General features: G+C 41.0%; 1 protein-coding gene across 2 annotated transcripts in view; it reads right to left on the bottom strand.

Annotated features, from left to right (window-relative positions):
- Nucleotides 1–13,394, bottom strand: part of ANTXR2 (ANTXR cell adhesion molecule 2) — a 180,692-nt gene that overhangs the window by 123,331 nt on the left and 43,967 nt on the right. For both annotated transcript variants that reach the window (XM_005292099.5, XM_005292098.5), the window contains exons 9-10: nucleotides 12,163–12,258; nucleotides 7,232–7,301 (exon numbers count right to left, since the gene is read on the bottom strand). In XM_005292099.5, the coding sequence (XP_005292156.2) occupies nucleotides 7,232–7,301; nucleotides 12,163–12,258 (166 nt within the window). The remainder of the gene's footprint in view (nucleotides 1–7,231; nucleotides 7,302–12,162; nucleotides 12,259–13,394) is intronic.

Below are 13,394 nucleotides of genomic sequence, written 5' to 3' on the forward strand. Positions count from 1 at the left end.
TGTGTTCTACATGACGTACTTGCTAATTTGTTTCATTTTCCCTAGCTAATTACTGGGGTAACGTGTGTACAACATACCTTTAAAATTATTTACCAAAAAACGATACTATCTTGTGCTCCTTCCCAGGATCTTCAAACTGTTCACCATATATTAAAAACAAACTGATCAGCTGTAACAATTTAAAGCCTCCCTCTCCTACATGCCTCTATGTGTAAATGTTTTGCAAACTAAAGCCTGAAATGTAAGAAAGATGATCCAAAACTGGAACTGAAGTAGAATTTGGGGGATCCATACAGTAGAACTTTTATCTTCCTACCCCACCAAAACACCACCACTTTACTTGGATTTTCCTTTCCCTTTGTCTTAGACCACGATAGCAATTCATTTTGTTCAGGGCATAGTAAGCGATAGACCCTAAAAATGAAGCCAACACCACTTGAAGACGGAGCAAGTCAGGTCATTATAACCACAGCATGCAACACAGTCAGAGCATGTTACTGCAACCAAGTCTCCGTAAGCTCCGGGGAGCAAGAGTACTACGGTTGCCCCTACACCTGGACAAACCGGTCTACGTCTGAATTTATCTATTCATTTGGGTGCTCTGCTTTGTTCATAAAAGCAAACAGATTCTGCCACTTTTACTTATGCTGAACAGTACTTAACGCCGCACAAGAAATCCCACTGAAATCAATGGGAATATGCCAAGTAAAGGAAACGCAATGGAAGGGTGTGGCAGAATCTGGCCCAAATAATTTAAAGATGGAAAACACCTAGTACCTCCGGCAACGTATCTCCCTGAAAACTCAAGTTTGTTCCCTTCTGTACATTTACCAGTGGTTTGTCCCAAGTAATGCAGCTTCCACCAGTTCCCTTAGGCAATGCCAGTCTGATAACTCTGGCTGCCAGCAAGATTGTCCTGATATTCATCATAAACCTCTCCTTTCTTAATTTTGGCCCATTACTCCTAGTTACATCCCCTTTCTTCACAGGTCAATCCCTTTCCTCGTCCCTGAAATCGGTCTAGTTTGTCAGTAGCTTTCTCATAATGAAGTTCCCACAACTGAATGCAACATCTCCAGATATAGACTGTATAAAAAGGAATTATCATTTCACTTCTCCATAATCTGATGTGCCTCTGGGCCTGCAACTCAAAATGGCATTGACCTTTTGGGCTGCCAGGTAATTTCAGATATAATTTGCCATCTTCCATCACTCTAAGTCTCTTCAATATTGCTGCTTTTTTAGGTTTCTCCCACCATCTGAACATCTGTATTTTGCTTTCTCTCATCCCAGACACATTAGCTTGCATTTTCCCAAATTGAATTTTGTTTTCTTATTTTTGCTACTGTTTCTAAAGTCTTTAAATGCCACTGTAATATTTTTCTGTCTTCATATACAAAACCTTCCTGTTTAGAGTTATTTGAAAATTACATTAATAAGCCTCACTTCAAGATCATTAATAAAATTATTAAATAAGATCAGGCCTTTCAGAGATCCCTTCTTTTATTTTTGTCACTATTACCCACACACACACACACACACACACACATGCTTATTAGCTATTCAGCAAGTTACTTAAACACATAACCAATTTTAAATATGTGAGCAACACCATGCCTTCAATAGAACTATTCAATGTGTTTAAAGTTAGGCATACGCTTAAATACCTTGCTGAACTGAGACCTAAATTCTTATTTCACATTATGGAATGAGCTAAGTACAAACACGCTGTGTCAGTTTAAATGCAGAATATGTAAAGCACAGTATCCGTTTTGGAAGCACGCCAATGGTGCTGCAGCTACATTATGGGAAGCCCTGTACTTCTCTGCCAGTCTATTTTGATTGCAAAGCTTACTCTACAACCTCTCAATTACTTCCATTTAAACAAAAGTCTGGGATTCGCTGCACAGGCCAAATCCTGCTTGTCCTATTTACAGCAATACTTGCATGAGTAAACCAAGCAGGATTTTAGCCTGAAGAGCTTGCACATCCAAAATCTATTACTGTAATCGTTCAGTGAGAAACTAGAGTAGACATAACTCATGTAAACCAGGAAATGGAACTTTTATGTCAGTAGATATTTACTCAGATTGTTTAATTTCAATCAAATACTGTACTGCGTGAGAGCACTGCTTCAATTTCAAAGTTATTTGATCTTATTATTGCCATCTACTCTGCCTACACATCAGCTGAAATGCGGAAACTGAGTTGAGATGAATTCCAAAGCGGTTTAAGATGCTAAAAAGGTAGAAAAATATGGTCTTGATTCTGGTCCCATTGAAGTCAAAGGGAATTTTGCCACTGACTTCAAAGAATGGGAACCCTTTGTTTGTGCTGGATACAACTACAAATATCATTTCAAAGCCTGCATTTGAAAAACTGCCTATTAGAGGAGTAGAAATAAAAAGAGATATTAATAACAATCATTTATTTTAAAACAGACATCTGTTCCTCCTGTACAAGCCTACGAAAAGCTGAGTCAAAGGCTCTGGGTTTTCTCTGCAAGGATTGATGACATCAGAAATATCTGCAGCAAGGAAGGAAGGAAGGAAGGGGAAATCTCTGCTCTGCTTTAGCTGCTTATGATATCCTGCAGCTACAGAAGGAGAATCACGGAAAATTAAGTGCAGGCTTTGGCAGGTAAAAAGAAGAGGAGATGGTTTTCAAATATTTTATTTAAAAATGTAATTGGGTATCATTTTTTTAAAAACTCTAAGGGTCAGACATTTGGGCAGAAGCAGCCAGGGTTTATATTAGCATCAGCTGACATAAAACCAGGCACAGGTCCCTGCGAGCCCCAAATCTGCTGGGGGAAAGGGAAGGTTAGAACATAAGAACAGCCATACCGGGTCAGACCAAAGGTCCATCTAGCCCAGTATCCTGTCTACCGACAGTGGCCAATGCCAGGTGCCCCAGAGGGAGTGGACCAACAGGCAATGATCAAGTGATCTCTCTCCTGCCATCCATCTCCATCCTCTGACAAACAGAGGCTAGGGACACCATTCCTTACCCATCCTGGTTAATAGCCATTAATGGACTTAACCTCCATGAATTTATCCAGTTCTCTTTTAAACGCTGTTATAGTCCTAGCCTTTTCAACCTCCTCAGGTAAGGAGTTCCACAAATTGACTGTGCGCTGCGTGAAGAAGAACTTCCTTTTATTTGTTTTAAACCTGCTGCCTATTAATTTCATTTGGTGACCTCTAGTTCTTGTATTATGGGAATAAGTAAATAACTTTTCCTTATCCACTTTCTCCACATCACTCATGATTTTATATACCTCTATCATATCCTCCCCTTAGTCTCCTCTTTTCCAAGCTGAAGAGTCCTAGCCTCTTTAATCTCTCCTCATATGGGACCCGTTCCAAACCCCTAATCATTTTAGTTGCCCTTTTCTGAACCTTTTCTAGTGCAAGTATATCTTTTTTTAGATGAGGAGACCACATCTGTACCCAGTATTCGAGATGTGGGCATACGATCGATTTATATAAGGGCAACAATATATTCTCAGTCTTATTCTCTATCCCCTTTTTAATGATCCCTAACATCCTGTTTGCTTTTTTGACCTCCTCGGCACACTGCGCGGACATCTTCAGAGAACTATCCACGATGACTCCAAGATCTTTTTCCTGACTTGTTGTAGCTAAATTAGCCCCCATCATAGTGTATGTATAGTTGGGGTTATTTTTTTCCAATGTGCATTACTTTACATTTATCCACATTACATTTATCTGTGTCACAATGCAACCTCCATCCCCACCAGGAGGCCCACTAGGGACCAGCACAGTGCAAAACATGGATAACGGTGGCTGGGAAGGAAGCATGGTCAGGACAGATGGGGTTCAGTGCACGCCACCAGATGGGCTCCTATGGATCCCTCAACAGGAATTAAACCTGTCCCTTATGGACAGAAGAAAATGTAGGGCAAATGGCAATTTACACCTCCTTGTGCCCATTTGGTGAATCTGGAATGAATGGTTCAACGCCACTAGTTTACACCAGGGATGAGCTTGGCCCTAAATGTAGAGTCTGTAACTGCTCTGAGTTATTGATCAGTTTTTGGTTTCAACTCAATTCACCTTTAAATTAAAAAGAAACAAGAATCATCAAATAGAAACACTCAGGTAAAACTCATCGCTAGTCTGCTGACCTCCTCTGCTCAGGGATAAATTTCACCCCCACTGAATTGAAGTCCCAATGTAGCTGTTTTCATGGTGGCTTAAGTGGTGCAGAGGCCTCATGCCTTCTGCGCAGATGTGAATTTCACCCTGAGCTCTTAGTTACGCATAACACAGTGCTTCGTATTTACAGATCTAAAAATCCCAAGTCACAGCTCCTTTTAGCCCACCAAAAAAAGTTAGTCTGGGTACAAACATCATTTTGCATACCATCAATACTGTGACGAACAGGTATTCTGTACGCAGTAAGTTGTATCACTACACTGCCACATCAGCTCACACTGCCACATCGGCCTGCTTCATGCTGCTATCTAAAAACGTACCACTTTGTAAGAAATGCCACACTATAAATCTACAGGCAGTATTTTGTGGGTATCTAACAAACTACAGCCAGCAGCCAGATATAGAGAGAACTAAAATATGTTCTGGCATTAATCCAATAAAACCAGTGGTTTGCCAACCAAATGGATTTATTTTAAGAATTTTTTGCGGCTCTCAAGTTCCATATAGATGTTCCCATACTTATAAAAGTGTTTAATTCATCAGCCTACAAAAATTAAAAATTGTGTAAGTACCAAATAGCAAAAACAAAGGGGAAATGACTGTATTCCCCCCATCCACATAGGAAACAACTCAAGGCAAGTTAAATTGCAAAATGAACTTAGTCTGATATTTTGTTGTACTTAATCTATATAACATTTCTAATTCCATTAAAAAGAACTCCAGAAGACAGCATGCAGACTGCTGCTACATTCGGAAGTAATATTAGATCCACTACATAAGGAATAACTGGGAGGTATCCAGCAACAGTCTGAGCTGTGCCAATGGAAAGTCAAGAGTTCAAATATGTACATTTCTTTCATAGCTGTCAGTCTTCTGACTTGCCGTGTACTGCTTATCTTTAGGCCAAAACCTGTGACTTTTTCTTCCATGCAGTGTTTTGGACGTACATGTGATAGCTGGATAACTTTTCCAAAGTGGTGCTACATAGAATCTGTACATATTTTAATCTACAGCTTGTATTTCCTCTGAACGCTGCTGGAAAGAACTGCCCTGCAGTTAGGTACTTTGTTTGCCTTGCAATTACAATATGGCATGTGACACTTCACAGCCCAACAAGCCCTTCCCTGATCAACAAAATTACAGCATGTTCAAATACTTTACACTGTGCATTTCATGTTCAACTGGCATAGTGTCAGCTAGTACTAGATACGGTGGTGATTAGGTACAAGTTCAGAATTTCCTGTGTTTAGGCCACATTGTGGGCCTGAGTTACCAGTGCATTACTCCAGTTTTAAGCTAGTTAACGCACGCCTGGTGAGGAGGGGATACGTTTTTAAACCCGATTAATTTATGCCTTCCTGGTGATAAAATTGGTTCTCTCATAGCTCTGCGTGGTGTCAATTCATCTTAGCGGAGATCAAAATTTGATGAGATCTGCTATGGCTGCAGATTCAGGGCCTTATTGGCTGCCGCATTACACCAGTGATATGCCAGGAAAAAACTCCACTGAAATCAATGGGAATTACACTGGAGTCATATCCAAGCAGAACAGCTCTAACAAACTGGCATCTCGGTTACGACAAATCAACATCACATACAGTTATGAAAAAGCAAATTTTATTATCAGGACTTCATAATAACTGGATTACAAACTCATCCCCTCTCCGCAAAACCTAATTCTCGACATTTCTCCATCGTTATAAAATAATGCAAGCTCCCTCTCACCCCTCCACTGCAGTTCATCCCTTGAAAGTATTTTAGTCTATTCATTTGCAACTTTTCTCCTCCAAACCACCATTCAATACACAAAACAGATGTGTATCCAATGGTCAGTTATTAGTAGGGCAGGGCAGTACCTGGGGCTAAAAGGAGCCAGGCTGTCAGTAAGCAGGGGAGAGCTGCCAGAGGCAGGAACGGCAGAAGTTCCCTGGGAGAGGCTGCCAAAGTCCCGTGGGAGGGGAGGCAGCGGGAAGCTGGAGTAATGCAGGAAAAAAGGAGAAAGCTGTGGCAGGCAGTGCTCCGTTAAAAGAGCACAGAAGAATCCTACAAAGGTCCTGAAACAGGAGGGACTGGGAAAAGCAAAAGGGAAAATCCCCTGAGAGCTGTAACCCAGGGTGTTTTTGCATTTGCGAAGTAAAACCGAGCCTAGAAAGAGCCTCTGGGTGTGACACTGGATCCTTCATGGGTTGCAGATAAGCCAGCACCTTACACATCCTGATTCAGGGAAACATTTTAAGCACGTGCTTCAGTGCCAGTGAAGCCCCCTAAGCAGTAAACTACCGTGCTGAGTACTGGCTTAGTAACAGAAAGCTCATCGCAAACTCCTCTTTCCTACGGTAGTAGTTGTTCTCCTCCAAGGGTTAATGGTCTGAGAGTCTTCCCCCTCTTACAGTGTAAAGACCTGACAGCTAATTATAATCTCCACACAGTTCTGATTCCTGATGAGCATGGTAGCATTAAACAGGAAACCTAAGTACAGGAAATTAAGTTTAAGTGAAAGTGATCTTAAAAGCCTAGGGCATCTCTGAATTTGGGAGGTGGAGATCTCAAGGCTGTAGAAATAACATCCAGCCAGTGACATCTAGAATAAGGCTAGTTTGGCCCTGATGTTGTTAGAAGCCTGCTGCAGTTGTTAAATTAGTGCCTCCTTTTATCATTACATGTTGAGCAGTGGTACATATCCTGACACATAATTTTAATAATAGCTTGTAAGTGTCACTGATAATGTAAGAGGTTTAACAATGAGCTCAAAGATTATCCAGAAGAAAGCATCTTAAATCCTATTAAAGAGTAGCTAATCTGCATAAAACTTATGACAAGCCAGACTTTTTCAGGGTTTAATAAACTAGCTGAATATTCATTTTTAAAGCACCGTCCAAATCAGTTTGGACGCAGATGACTATTTAAAGCCCATTCCAAAGCTGGAAAATACACCAGGGAAATAACACAAGATAGAAAAATAGAACTGCCTTTAGCCAAAACCCCACACAATTAAATTCAGCATCCGTGAATATACAAGATACAGAACAAAACTTTCACCAAATACTTACTGGCCACTTTTATGTAGGACGGGTGCTGGACAGAGCATAAAAGTGGATTCCACTGTTACAGGTTTTTCGTCTGAAAAAGAAAGCATCACATGAGCTCAACATACTGCACTATAGTCACATGGGAAGCTGACATGTCTGAATATGATGCAATCTAGTTTTCTTCAATGAATTTTGGATATTGATTTGATTCAAAGCTGCCCTGACTTGTAAGTTATTAAGGCCCCAATTGAGGAAAGCACTTATGTTTAAATCCACAGGACAACGCTTACGCCCAGGCTTAACTTTAAGTGCCACTGACTGCTTAAAGTTAAGTGTGAGCTTTAGTGCAGTCTAGGATAAGGACACTTTCTTGAACTGGAGTTTAGTGAGAAAAGTGTTTTTAATAATATTGACAGACTCACTACTAATTAGAAGATGAAGGGCAGGTTCTTATAAGCAGGCCTGTACTGCTAATTTCTATCCATTATAGCCAACGACCATTATTACAATAACTTACAATTCTGTAGCATTTCTCATTCTGAAGGATCCCAAAGCTCTCTCCAAAGCATGGCTGCTTTACAAAGCATGCATTTTTATTGATAGGTCAAGGTTAACTACCATAGCGTCAGGCTATGCCCTGCCGCTCTGCAGGTGTGAAAGGTGGGAGGACACATGAAGCCCCTGCACAGCAGCAGGAAATGACTGCAGTCCTTCCACCCATCCCCTGGGGTACAAGACACCCCAAAAGAGGTGGAAGGGGTCAGAGAGGAAGGCCATTGTCCCACCCATCCCCGTACACACTGGCCTATGCTACTCTCTAAAGGGCAAAAGGAACTCTACCATCATGTGTACCACAGGGCTCTGGGAGGAGGTCTGACAACTGGAGGCAAAGTCCCTCTCATAACTCACCCTGGGCTGGGCTGTTCTGGGACTGGGCCTTAAAGACACAACTCAGCACACAATCAGGAAATCACCTATCTGCGGGAGTAAGCTCTGAGGCAACTCCATCCTGAACATAAATAAAGCCAGATATGCAAATGGCTTAGAGATGGTTGAGGAAGTTGCTAGGTCGTGGGAGATGCACATTACATCTGGATGTGGTACATTCTGCACCAACTGCTCATGCCGGAACTGGGGCTAACTGCAAAGGGGAGGCGGGCTTAGCACATGGCCATATACTTTTGTCTTAAGGTTACATTTTATAGTTCAGTAGTAGTAGTATTTCAACTACACTTATTTTCAGCATTTGGTAATGCAAATCTACAAATGTTAGAAAACAAACCCGCCAAATCTAACATCTAAAATCAAACGAACCTACAAAATTATTGTTTGCCCCAAGGGCTGTCCTACAGGCAACCTCGAAGTAGGAAGACGGTGTGTGTGCCACACAAACAGGGCTCAATCTACCACGACTATTCACCCTGATCAACACTCAAGTGTATAGTCTCATCCCCTTTCATTAGGCGTATGAGTAGCGGGAGTTTACTGGGAGGAGGAAACCCACTCAGTACCCTTCACAGGGCTGCCTCAGTACCCTTCACAGGGCTGCCTTCCTCCTCTTCTTGCTGCCCATGCTCAAAGCATCTTCAGCCCATGTTAGGTTTTTGTCATTCTCTTCTGCTTGTGTTCTGATATAAAACTACCCTGCCCCTGGCAACGTGGCAGCACCATGCAGCACACCACCAAGCCACTCCAGTATCTGGTGGTGTTATTTACACCAAGGCAAAGTTGGTGTAAAATACTATCATTCTGCTTTAATAGTGTTTTGCATCCACTTTGCACTAGTGTAAATGACCAAACAAGGTGCAGTGCATCACAGAATCAGGCCCCTAATGCCTAATGTTACTGGCCTATAATTCTAGAAAAACTAACAGCATCTGATGTTATGCATCAGTAGCACTTCTGCCATTGCATGTTGATAGTAGCATTATTAGTAATACATGCTAAAACGGAGGAAAGTCTACAATATTATTGCTATTTTAAATGGATAAACAGAGACATGGAGAGGTTAGGTGAATTGCCTGTGGTCACAGAACAAGTCAGTGACAGAGACAGAAATAGAACACCGGGGTCCTAACCACTAGGCAGCTGGTCTACATGTAGATGCCAATATTCACATCCAAAGTACTCATATTTCCAAAACCTTCAGATATTTCTCCCAAATCTGAAATGTGTATAAAGAATAAATAAAGTCAATTTTCTTCCTCTGCAACTACAATGATCTGAATGTTTCAAATGTTCCCCGAGCCATCTGGATAATTGAGTTTTACCAGAATACTGTAGCCACATGTGCAAGAATTACTCCACCCTCCTCTGAATTGTAGCCACTTCTGACCAGATCACAGCAACTTATTTATACTGTACAGTCAGAGCAAATCAGCACAAGTTTATGACAGGAAGTCAGAATGTCACATTCAGTGGAAATTGAAGGACAATTTATATAGACAGAATGTAATTACACAATTTGACTTTAGGCAGACCACCTGGGCTAGCACATTTACTCATACAAATTGTTCTGTGAGATCTTTAACAAACACATGATCAGGACCTCATATGCTGAAGAGTGGAACAAATGTGATGGAACCACATTTGTGTACAGTAAGATAGGAATCTGGGGAAAAGTAAGTGCACTGTATAAATTAGAAACGACTCAAAATCCTTGTGTTTTATTTTATACGCCTACTCTTCACTCATTTTGCAATCACGGTTTATTTTTAAGGATATTTACTTCTTAAGGCAAGTATCAGGGGGTAGCCGTGTTAGTCTGTATCCGCAAAAACAACAAGGAGTCCGGTGCACCTTAAAGACTAACAGATCTATTTGGGCATAAGCTTTCATGGGTAAAAAAGCCACTTCTTCAGATGCAAAATCCATTAGCTATTCACTTTGGTTCCCGAACATCAAAAATAGCAGATGTTTACTAGGAGGGTCCAACTTGTAGTCATTTGTACCAGTACAAAGTGGGTGTAAAACATTACTGAATCAAAACAGAAGCCTTTTACATTTCCTTTGCACTGGTGCAAGTGACCGCACACAATGAAGGGCAACAAAGAATTAGGCCCTGAGTGTTTTCCTGAAAATTTACATTCTCTTTCCCTTATATTTGTTTAACTGAAGTTTCAAAGAGCTGTGTAGAATAAAATCTGCTCTCTCCCTCATTAAGAGCTTTTCTGACTACGGATCAGCTCCTGCAGTCCTTCACTCAGGCATCACGCCCACTGAAGTCAACTGGAGTTTTGCCTGAGTAAGAACTAAACACTGTAGGATCTGGCCAATTACAAATATTAATAAAAGCAAAAAATATAATGTAGAAAACTGTTCCCTTGGAACTGAAAAGGGTACACAGAAAGGTGTTTTTATTTGCAATCACCTATTTATACACGAATCCTAGAGGTGAAACTAGCGCAATAAGCCACAGCTATCCACATCCTATGGCTGTGTGGAGTTCATTTTTCAAATTACTATGCAGAACTTTCATGCACCGATCTAATTATTTGCTATAATTATTGGGAATTTCACAGAAGGGCTCCAGCAGGTCACTTATGTCAATTATTTTTACACAAATTATTGCAATGTTAAAATAATTTTCATACCATTCTGTTAATCTTATTATGTATTTTAATGTGTGCATAATATTTGCACTACAATGCTCACATTACCTCTTACCATCAAAAGTGAAATAATTATTATATAACCCATGTAGGCCTATCCTGATGTACACTCAGTTAAAACTTGTATGCACTAATACATTTTGCAAAACCCTTTTTCCTCTCTCTCTTTTTGCTTTTCTTAGGCCTGGTCTACACTTAAAAGTTTTACCAGCATCATTATTTCAGTGGAGTGTGATTTATTTTTTTTTGGTTATAATCAAAATAGTTATAGCAGTAAAAGCCCTAGTGTGAACGCTGTTACATCAGCGTAAAGGTGCCTTACTCTGGTATAGCTTAGGGTACGTCTTCACTACCCGCCAGATTGGCAGGTAGTGATTGATCTATCGGGGATCGATTTATCGCGTCTCATCTAGCCACGATAAATCGATCCTCGAACGCGCTCCCGTCGACTCCGGAACTCCACCAGAGCGAGAGGCGGTAGTGGAGTTGACGGGGGAGCCACGGCAGTCGATCCCATGCCGTGAGGACCCGAGGTAAATCGATCTAAGATACGTCGACTTCAGCTACGCTATTCACGTAGCTGAAGTTGCGTATCTTAGATCAATCCCCCCCCAGTGAAGACCAGTCCTTAGTCCGCTTCCTGAACTGGAATAAGTACTTTTATACTAGTGCTTATACTAATAAAGCTAATACTTTTATGCTGGACCCCACACCAAAAGGGGCACGCATTTCCTGCATGATCCGTGCGGCTTCGCCACCTCCTTGAGCAGAACCACAGCAGTTCCACTGCCAGGCAGGGATGTCCAGTGTTTTTATAGGGAACTGTATTTGCTTCTGTGTACCTCAAACAGGTGACACTTTGACAATGACACCACAAGCCACCAATGTAACTCAAGGGTGACCTGGAACAACCATCTCTTGGGCTGAGAATGTGGGCCCATTCCTTGGCCTCTCTGCTGAGAGGATTGCCAATTAGTGCAAGTTGTGGTGATGTTTTTCCTATGTGGACACCTGCCTATTAGGAGCTTGACTGACACCACCAACGTATTTCCTCTGGGCTGCTGGATGGCCAGACATTAACGACAGCCTGCGGTTAATACCAACCTGGACGGGATTCAAATCACTGATAAGAGGCAAAAACACTTATATCCCATTACCAGTCCTCTGAGCCATCCCAGTTCCCTCCTTTATTATTTCACTTCATCCCTCCTCCCTTTCGATTTGCATAAAATAGAGAAGTGACAGAGAACATTCACAACAGTAAAAATAAACGTATATGGCAGACACTTGTGGTGATTTATCCTGGATTCACTGCAGTTTACCTTAGACTTTGATACTTACTAATGGTTGTGCCATTTATATGGTAGGTGCAAGTAACACCATCTTGTCTTCTGCCCAGTGTGAAGCCACTTCCTCTGAGGACAACATGAAACTCCTCTGAAAACACAAAATTATCAGCTTTTAGTGGGTGTGGCAGGAGCCAGGTTTATACCAGTCAAGTCTCAAGTCATCTAGCTACAAAACAGCGACAGCACAGGCAATAACACTGCAAACCTACTCATGCCACCTTGCCACAGTGCCCCAATGTGCCTCACATTTCACCTAGAGAGAGTCATCTGCAGTGACAGAGTAGTTTTGTTTCTATGCTTTTTATAGGATTTTGAAATGCATACTCCCACCTAGCAACTAAGGCTAGGCCATATCCTTCTGCTCTGCAATGGAAAGGTCAACTTCATGGCTCTCAGCCCCACAAACGAGATCTTTGCAAGCCTACAAGTTCTTATTAAGCTACTACAATATATGGTATACGGGCCTGATACAAAACTCTTTGGAGTCAGCGGAAAGACTCCTGTTGACTTCAATGCACTTTGTATCAGGCCCTTTGAGAGCACCTGATATTGGTTGGCTTGAATTTCTTCCGAAATCTGGATGGTGATCATGAAGTTTTCTTTGAGTGACTAAAGAGTCTTTATTTATTTAAACCATTGCTCTGAATCAAATAATCCAGGAACTTTTGTAATCTTCTTCCTTTTTTTTTTTTTTTTTTTTTAACAAAACAACAGAATAAAAAGATTTTGCAATAACCTTATTTTTCATGAATGCAAAGCATGTGTGGATTGTGAAATCAGAAAGAGGTGAAGAAAAAAAATTCGGAACAGGTCAAACTCAGGGGAAATTAACACTTGCACTGCCTTTCAAGTCTGGTCTGCAATTTTGTGTAATTATTCTCTAGCATTTTAACATATATTTCTTCTAGTAATACATCATAATGGTCCCTTCTGACCTAAAGTCTATGACTCTATGACTCTAAATCAGCAAATCGCTGTTTTCAGAATCATATGGAAAAAAAGTTGAAAGTCCATGTCCATGGCATGACAAAAATTATTATGAATGTATGTGATTACACTTATCAGGACTTTAAAAATCAAAATGATCATAGCAGCTGTACATGGAGTTACATGTGAATATATCATTACCGTGAATGCAAGAGCAACAGTATAGCTTCCATGACAGATTCTCCTAGTCCCTTAGTGAAGGAAACTTATTTACTGTAATTCTGATTTCGTTTGACT

The sequence above is a fragment of the Chrysemys picta genome, chromosome 5 (assembly GCF_011386835.1).
Source record: "Chrysemys picta bellii isolate R12L10 chromosome 5, ASM1138683v2, whole genome shotgun sequence".
Classification (NCBI taxonomy): domain Eukaryota; kingdom Metazoa; phylum Chordata; order Testudines; family Emydidae; genus Chrysemys; species Chrysemys picta.